The following is an 8024-nucleotide window of genomic DNA, read 5'->3' as shown; positions in this document are numbered from 1 at the left end:
AAGTGGGGAACACCCCCAAAGGTAGTGGAGAATGACCGAGCTAAGATCCTGTGGGACTTCCAGATCCAGACAGACAAAATGGTAATGGCGAACCAACCGGACATTGTGGTGGTGGATAAACAACAGAGGAATGCAGTTGTGGTGGATGTAGCAATACCGAGTGATTGCAACATCAGGAAAAAGGAGCACGAGAAACTGGAGAAATATCAGGGCCTCAGAGAGGAACTGGAAAAGGCCTGGAAGGTAAAGACCACAGCGGTGCCTGTGGTCATTGGGGCCCTAGGGGCAGTCACCCCCAAACTGGAGCAGTGGCTACAACAGATCCCAGGAACAACATCAGACATCTCAGTCCAGAAATGTGCAGTTCTAGGCACAGCCAAGATACTGCGCAGAACCTTCAAGCTCCCAGGCCTCTGGTAGAGGACCCGAGCTCAGAGGATGAAACAAAGACCACCCGCGGAGGGTGAGAAGGGAATTTTTTTTTTTAATATATAATATTATGACTATATTTTATATATATATATATAAAATATAGTCATAATTCTTACACATGAGTCGTGGCAGGCAGCATGTGCAAGCTCTCCCAGCACCCCAAGGAAGCTTGATTGAAGGCAGCATTCTGTGTAATCTCTTCCCTTATAAGGCAGCCTCCTCCCTCTGTAAGGCAGCTTCCTGGTCCCTCGCCTCCCGTGCATCATTTAAAAGAAGACGAATGTGTTGGTCCCGCTGGACCCGGTTCAGTTCGTCTTTAGCTTGCATTGCTGGGATGAAAGACTGGACTTTACTTGAAACCCTCTTCCTCTTGCCTAGACAGAAGAAAGAAGAAATGGCAGTTGGTTAACAAGAATCAAGTATAGGTACTGTTTTTGAAGAAATACAGAAAACAAATAAAGGTGCTGCACCTGAAGAAAGGGCTTTGTTGTTTGCAAGAGCAATTTTATGATTCTGTGACCAACATTGCAAACTTTACGAGCGTGCTGATAGTAAACAGAGGTGGGTAGGAATTAGGTATAATTACTCAGTTACTTGAGGAACTTCTTGGAAAAATGTAAATGAGTAGTTTTACTACACTGCACTTTTTACTTTTACTTGAGTAATATGATGAAGTATTAGTAATCTTACTAATAAATATGCACCAAACATAAACGCACACCCACAGTTTGTGTCACAGTGAGACATCTTGTTTGTACACAAGCTTTGTTGATCTAATAATTTCCATTCAGTGAGCCTTTTGTCCTTTTGTCATTTGGAGATCAAGAGTTCAGTACATTTGTGGCTACTCTGATAGTAAAACACTTTGAATATTGTGCTTGCAGCACATTTAAAAGTATCTACTTTAAGTATTTCACTTAGTTGAATAGACACTGAAATACAAGTATCCTTTATTGTTCCACAACAGGGAAATTCAGGTGTCACAGTAGCAAGTTAAGGCAAGTGGGGACATGCATATTCAAACAGAAAAAAATTAAAAAGAATTAAAACGTCTTAATATGTGTGCTGTCTTGGTACGTTCTCTGTACTTCAACAACAACAACAACAACAACAACAACAACAAAAAAAAAGAATTCTGCTCTTTTCCTATCTGCAAAAAAAGACATTTTGTGAAACATGATTAGTGCTTCTTACCAAATTCAGCAGACTGCTGTGTTGTGCTGCTCTGCGTGGTGCTGCGCTGTGATGGAGCTCTGGCCAGTGTAGATGGAGCGGGGGCAGAAGCCAGGAAGCTTGGAGGGTCCAAACTAAGTTTTGTCGACAAACCATAGCAGGTCGGGAGACATTCTGGAACAAAACACACAATGTCAGGACACACGCAACATGTAGTTGCAGACCAAAATAGAGTGTAAAACACAAAAAGAGCACAGAGTTAGCACTGATGTTAATTACGCATCCTATTGTCTTCATAGGGAGGAATGGTGCCAGCCTTTTTTTTTTGTTTGTTCAAAGTATGCTCACCACCAATGGGATGAGTAACTTAAAATAGGCTTAAAGTTAGAAAACACTCACCATTATCCATCATTGAATCCAGCAGAACAGTTGCTGTGTCCAAGCCACTCTCCCTCCCATTGCTTGCTGGTCGGTTGCAGTAAATGGAGTCCATTTATTCAAACCACTTTCAGTTTCTTCAGTTTGATCCGCTCCTGTCATTATGATTCTTTATTGTGTGATAATCGCACATCAGTTTTTTTAGCTTCTCCCAGCATTGCTTGGGTGTTCGCTGGTAGCCATGAGAGACCATCAGCTCTGACACCTCTTCATACACTTTTTTTATTGCAAGTCGCTCCATCTAACTTGCTCTGAGTCTTGTCATCAGTCACTAAGCACAAAAACGCCTGCACCTCAGTATTGGACCACGGTGTTGGTTTCAGTGTTGCCATTACTGCTCCTTAAAAACTTCAAAATACGTCCAGTCACTGGGGTGAATTTTTTAAAAAGGCCTGGTTCCACAAATCATTGCTAGTGGAAAAGTCTTGGAACTGTGGAGAACCAAGTCAAACCGCACTGTAGAGGCGCTAGTAGAAAAGGGCCAATGTAGACTGGTTGGGCAAACTCCCATGCCCCCTTGAGGACCCCAGCACGGATAAAGACCAGGTCTGGTGTTTCACAGCTGGGACGGAACCTGCATGGTTCCTCCTGAATCTGAGGTTTGATCGCAACAGGACTCTCTTCTCCAGCCCCCCTGAGCAGACCTTGCCACGCAGGCTGAAAAGTGTGATTTCTCTGTAATTGGAACACACCCTGCAGTCCCTCTTCTTGGAAAGGGGAACGACCACCCCAGTTTGGCAGTCCAGTGGCACTGCCACCAATGTCTATGCGATGTTGCAAAGGCGTGTCAACCAAGACAGCCCAGCAACATCCAGAGAACTCAAGTAGGATCTCGCCCAGCCCCGAAGTTCTGCTGCCACGGAGCTTTTTAACTACCTTGTGATCTCAGTCCCAGTTATGGACAGACTCACCCCAAAGTTCCCAGACTCAGCTTCCTCAATGGAAGACAAACTGGTGGGACTGAAAAAGGTCCAACAAGATCACTGGTTGAGGTCAACAGCACCCACCTCCACTATACACGGTGTTGGTAAAGCGCTGCTTCCCCTGCATCAGCCGCCTAAAGGTTTTCTAGAATTTTTTTTGGTGCCGAACAAGAGCTGCAGCCCACTTGACCCGCAGATACCCCTCAGCTGCCTCTGGAGCCCTACCAGCTAACAGCCCAATAGGACACCTTCAGAAGAGAGGAGCAGAGAAGTTAACTGATCACCATGTGGTGGAGAGTTGGATCAGATGGCGGGAGAAGAAGACCCGTTAGGCTGAAATGTGTAGTGAGGCTTTGCTGGAAAACGCCTGGCAGAAGAACCCATTAGAAGGATCTTCAACTCACACCTCCGTCAGAGCTCCAACTGTATCCCAGCTGGGACGGAGGACATTGAGTCTGAGTGGGCCATGTTCTGTCCTCCATTGTTGAGGTAGCTGCCCTGAGCTGTGTTTTTTTCAAGGTTTCAAAAAAACAATTATAACTCTGTCTACATAAATAGACTTTAGTCTAAAGCTCTGGCCTAAGAAACAATGGGTGATAAGCATTCCACCAAGAAATTCTAGGCCTTTAATTTCTTTATCATGTTGAAAACTAATAAAACAGAAAATAAAAAAAAGAATAGGAAATGTACTGTAAAAGGCATAACAAATGGTTAAGCACGACCAGAGATGTGGCTAATAAAGAATTCATACCATTTTTAAAAACTCCACCTCCACTTATCTGAGGAGCCGTCCATAAAAGATTCATCAAAAGTGAGTCTTTTGCCTTTTCTAAGAGTGACAATACATGCACTTTTATGTAAAATATGCCAAGGGTAGGTTACATCAAAGAAACAAACTATATTTTGTTAAGGAGCTGTTCTAAACGAGTCATATGTCTGCCTTTTAGCCACTGTAATGGATATTAAACAATTTATTTGACTGCATAGTTTCAGTGAGTTTTAAAAAAAGTCATTTAACTGTTGAAACTTACATGAAATAAAGGGGATTTCCACCCTCAAAATACCAGCAGTGCTTTTTGGCTTCCACGTGCTGAAAAAGAGAGAGTCAGGGTGTTAGGGTCATGGAAATTGAAAAGATAAGTGAAAACAGACAATTAACAAATCCTTTTAGGACTAACCTACAAGCTGATAAGTAGAGCAAATGCTAGTGCTGACAAAAATAAATAAATCATTAAAGCAATCATCAACTTACAGAGAGACAAACTTTTTTGTCCACTTTTGTTACCGAAAGAAAAACCCAGAAATGTGTCTGAAATAATTTAAAACTAACGAAAATGATTACTTTTGAATTTTGGTTCAATTCAACAGAATTATTAAACAAACTAATAAAACTGGCCTTTACAAGCAGGATGTGACTCTTAACTTAATATTTTGTGGCAAAACCTTTTGAGGCAATCAGGTGATTTCTGTAACTCTCTCAGAGACTTCTGTGTTTTGTCCAACTCCTCATGATCAAACAGCTCCAGCTGTCTCAGGTTTGAGACTAACCCTAACCTTACCCTAACCTGGGACAGCTCCAGATGTTTCAGGTCCTTCCACAGATGTTCAACGGGATTTAGATCAGGGCTCAGAAGGCCACTTCTCAGTTGAGCTTATTATTTTATAATCACCACTTTTTAAAAGTTTTAGTTTTTCTCACTAACTACTTCACTTATGTAGAAGGTGCAAATGCAGCAGAATATATCTGCTGTTAAAAACATCTGGAGTAGTATAGATGGGGCATGAAGCCACCTTTTTTTTCTGGCATTTGGTTAAGTTTTAGACAAACTGACCTTTTCACTAGATGATGGCACTCAGGATAGGTTCAACAGGAAACTGAAGTTGCAATTTAGGACATGAATAAAAACCTTTTGAACCATTTGATCATTTCCTGCACTTGTTATATCATTTATCATAACTATCATATCATATCATAACTCACTTTGAATTTTATTTAGTTCAGTTGGGTTTATTTATACGGCGCCAATTTCCAACAAGTCATTACATAAAGTAACAATTCCAGATCATAAATCCAATTCAGTCCAAATTAGAGTCAATTTAATTACATGAAATCAGCTCAAGCCAACACAATCAGAAGCCTTGAAAGCTCCTCTTTGAGCTCTTTTTCCTTTTTGGTGGTTTCCTTAGCATCATGTTATTTCTCTATTTGAACATCTTGATTATACTCCACACCCTGCTGACCACACTGATGCCTCCAGCGAGCAGCCAGTGAGCATCATCTGTTGGCTGTTATTGTTCATCAGCCTTGTCTGCTCACTGAAGTAACACAATGAGCACAAACCCAATCATGTAATCTGGGACTGCTGTTACTATCGATGCACCTGTCACCCCTAGGGTCATAGGTTAGATTAGAGGTGGACCTAAAATGGTTGTGCACAGGCTGCCTACACAAAAATGCATGGTGTTCAAACATAAAAAAAAGAAAAATACTGTTTTGGAGCTCCTAAAAAGCTGTTTCCTTGTGGACACAAGGCTGAAAGAATCAAAAACTTTCTCATCTGGACAGGGCTTTAGGTGCCTCTAACCTTTTTCGCTGATTCTGTCCTCCTTACAGACAGACAGTATGTAGAGCTAACATCGAGTCCTTTCACTGTAAAAATGCCCTTAGTTATGGTGCGTTCACTGACCAGTCTAAAGTTAGATCAAATCAAACCGTATGGTACCAATCCCAAGCTAATTTCTTGGTACATTTCTCTGTAGTATTGTCATGGAAACATTCTGCTGATGTATAGATCATGGTGAGGAAGCCGGACAGAAAGTATTGGGAAAAACGTATTAGAGCATAGCAGAAGCATTAGTGCTTCACACTGAAGGTTGTTCAGACTTACCACAATCCAGCCAAGTTCTAAATGATCGTGCAGGTCATGGAACGAATAGGCCGGTTTTATTTACCTGCTTTTGGCGCTTTTAAAATTTAAAGACATTGGAAATGAAATAACAGAACGTGGTTGCCAGGACCAGTCAGTGGAGCGAACGCTGCACCAGCACAGGGTCTGAGAGCACATTGCCTCTGAGAGAGCATGCTCACATTCAAAAATGGATGCGCACGGTAAATCAGTTTAATGAAATAAAATAATGATGAGCAGGGTAATATTACAGTACATGAACAGACATGTGTCAAAGGTGCAGGACTGGCAGAAACAATGGAGACAGCACTGCTTTTAGACCCCTGTCCCCTTACTCTCCATAAATCATCTGTGTTGTGAATGACTCTCAGCTACTACCACATCAAACTTTAGCTCAATATTTGTAAAACTGACAAAGTTATAGCCATTATAGTGTTTGCTAATGTGACAGGCATCTTGAGTTGGGCTGACTCCAAAAATAAATGCGTTGCAGAGGTACATCCAATGGTATCTTTCTTAGGGTTTCCCCCAGCATATTATAAGCCTGGTGGGACGCCAGGCTTTGGTGAGCCTGCCGACAGGATAAGCTCTGCTTGTTTATTATAAATACGTCATTTTTTATACTCGTTTTTTTCCATCCGCTCCCTTTATCTACCTCACCGCGCGACGGTGCGCGCACCAACAGTGACACAATCGCGCTGTCCCCGCCCCTGTGCGATGGTCCCGCGCGATGTCTCGTTGTGCACCTTTTATAACGTGGTGTGGACCACGCGCGCCGCTCTCCATTCAACCAACTGCTCTCTTTTTACTGTATTTCCACTGGTTATGTTGCGTACTATGGAGAGCCATTTCAGCCAAAATTAAATAAATTAAATAATGGGTAAAATAAATTAGTAAATGATAAATAAATGAGTGAAATAATCCGTGTATCATTTGTTCTTTCCATTTTTAATTGACAATCAAAAATCAAATAATGAAAAACAGTATTAGCGACTGTCAAACAAAGTCGCTGAGCAGCTGAATAGGGAGAATCCTCGTTGACGCGCCAGCTGATCAAAACTCAAATCCACGCTGCAGTTGAAACGTTTATTTTTATGCAGAACATCAGTGGACAACAAAAATCCGTGTCCAAAGGCAGCATTAAAAACGGATCCGCCGGTTCAAACAGTGATCATAAGACAAAAAACGTACAAGCTTAAGGCGGTCAGCAAAAAGTAGACTTCCCCCATCACCCACTCACTAAGAAGAAAAAACACCAGGTGAGCAACAGGTGATCTATAATCACTATCAACACCACGTGATCTAAAGCTACGCCTATCCACAACACATCTGATCAACCTTGGGTTGCATTTCCTCTTGCGTCAACATCCTGGGAGGTTGGCTACAGTCCCATGAACCTTATACTTTTCAGTAATATTTGCAAATTTTGTGACAGAAACATGAAGCTGGCTGGAGATGGTCTTGCCTTTACCTTAAATGTGGATATCTCTTTCTGAGCACTCCAGACAGCTGTTTTTGCTTTCTCTGGTGTATGATCAGTGTGGTGCACACAAAGCCAAACTGTCCAGTAGCATGCATGTTTATTCCCTTTAAATGAGGAAAAAACTTAAAGGCACTAATTAAGGTTAAAAACACTTAGTCTGAAACATAACTATAATGCAAAAATTAACTGTTAAGGGCACAGGTGTCAAAGTCGGTTCATTGGAGACCACTCTCCTGCATGGTTTATATATTTTCTTGCTTAAAATCACCTGGTTTATGGATAACTTTGTGATTTGGTGAGGAGGTAAATAAACCATTTGAATCAGGTGTGCTAGAGCAGAAAAACAACTAAAGCCTCTAGGACAAGTGGCCCTTGAGGCCTGGAGTTTAACACTCCTGCTTTAGGGGTACAAAAAAATCGACTATTTTAGCATAAAGTAAACAGCAAATCATTTGTTTTTATGGTTGTTTGTTTGCCTCTATCACACGCCGACGACTTTGTTAGATTTCAATAGGAAAGCGGGCAAACGCCGGTTGTGAAGTCGCCCGTGTGGCCTCCCAGACAGTAGGGGGCGACAAAGACAAACGTCCCCTCGGAGTTCTCCTCACTTCCTGTTACTATTGTTTGTTTCCACCTCGGATCCGTTTTTAACATGGCTGAGGCAGGCGG

General features: G+C 41.9%; 1 protein-coding gene across 3 annotated transcripts in view; it reads right to left on the bottom strand.

Moving 5' to 3' along the window:
• The window catches only part of vopp1 (VOPP1 WW domain binding protein), a 76080-nt gene that overhangs the window by 47234 nt on the left and 20822 nt on the right, over positions 1-8024 (bottom strand). The window contains exons 1-3 of one of the 3 annotated variants that reach the window (XM_017436910.3): positions 2005-3978; positions 1627-1779; positions 549-806 (exon numbers count right to left, since the gene is read on the bottom strand). In XM_017436910.3, the coding sequence (XP_017292399.1) occupies positions 549-571 (23 nt within the window). In that variant the 5' untranslated portion in view covers positions 572-806; positions 1627-1779; positions 2005-3978. The other 2 variants (XM_037973082.1, XM_017436909.3) reach the window with 2 other exon arrangements.

This window comes from Kryptolebias marmoratus, linkage group LG21, assembly GCF_001649575.2.
Source record: "Kryptolebias marmoratus isolate JLee-2015 linkage group LG21, ASM164957v2, whole genome shotgun sequence".
Classification (NCBI taxonomy): Eukaryota; Metazoa; Chordata; class Actinopteri; order Cyprinodontiformes; family Rivulidae; genus Kryptolebias; species Kryptolebias marmoratus.
The sequence above is the reverse complement of the archived record's forward strand: the minus strand, read 5'-3'. Positions and strand labels throughout refer to the sequence as shown.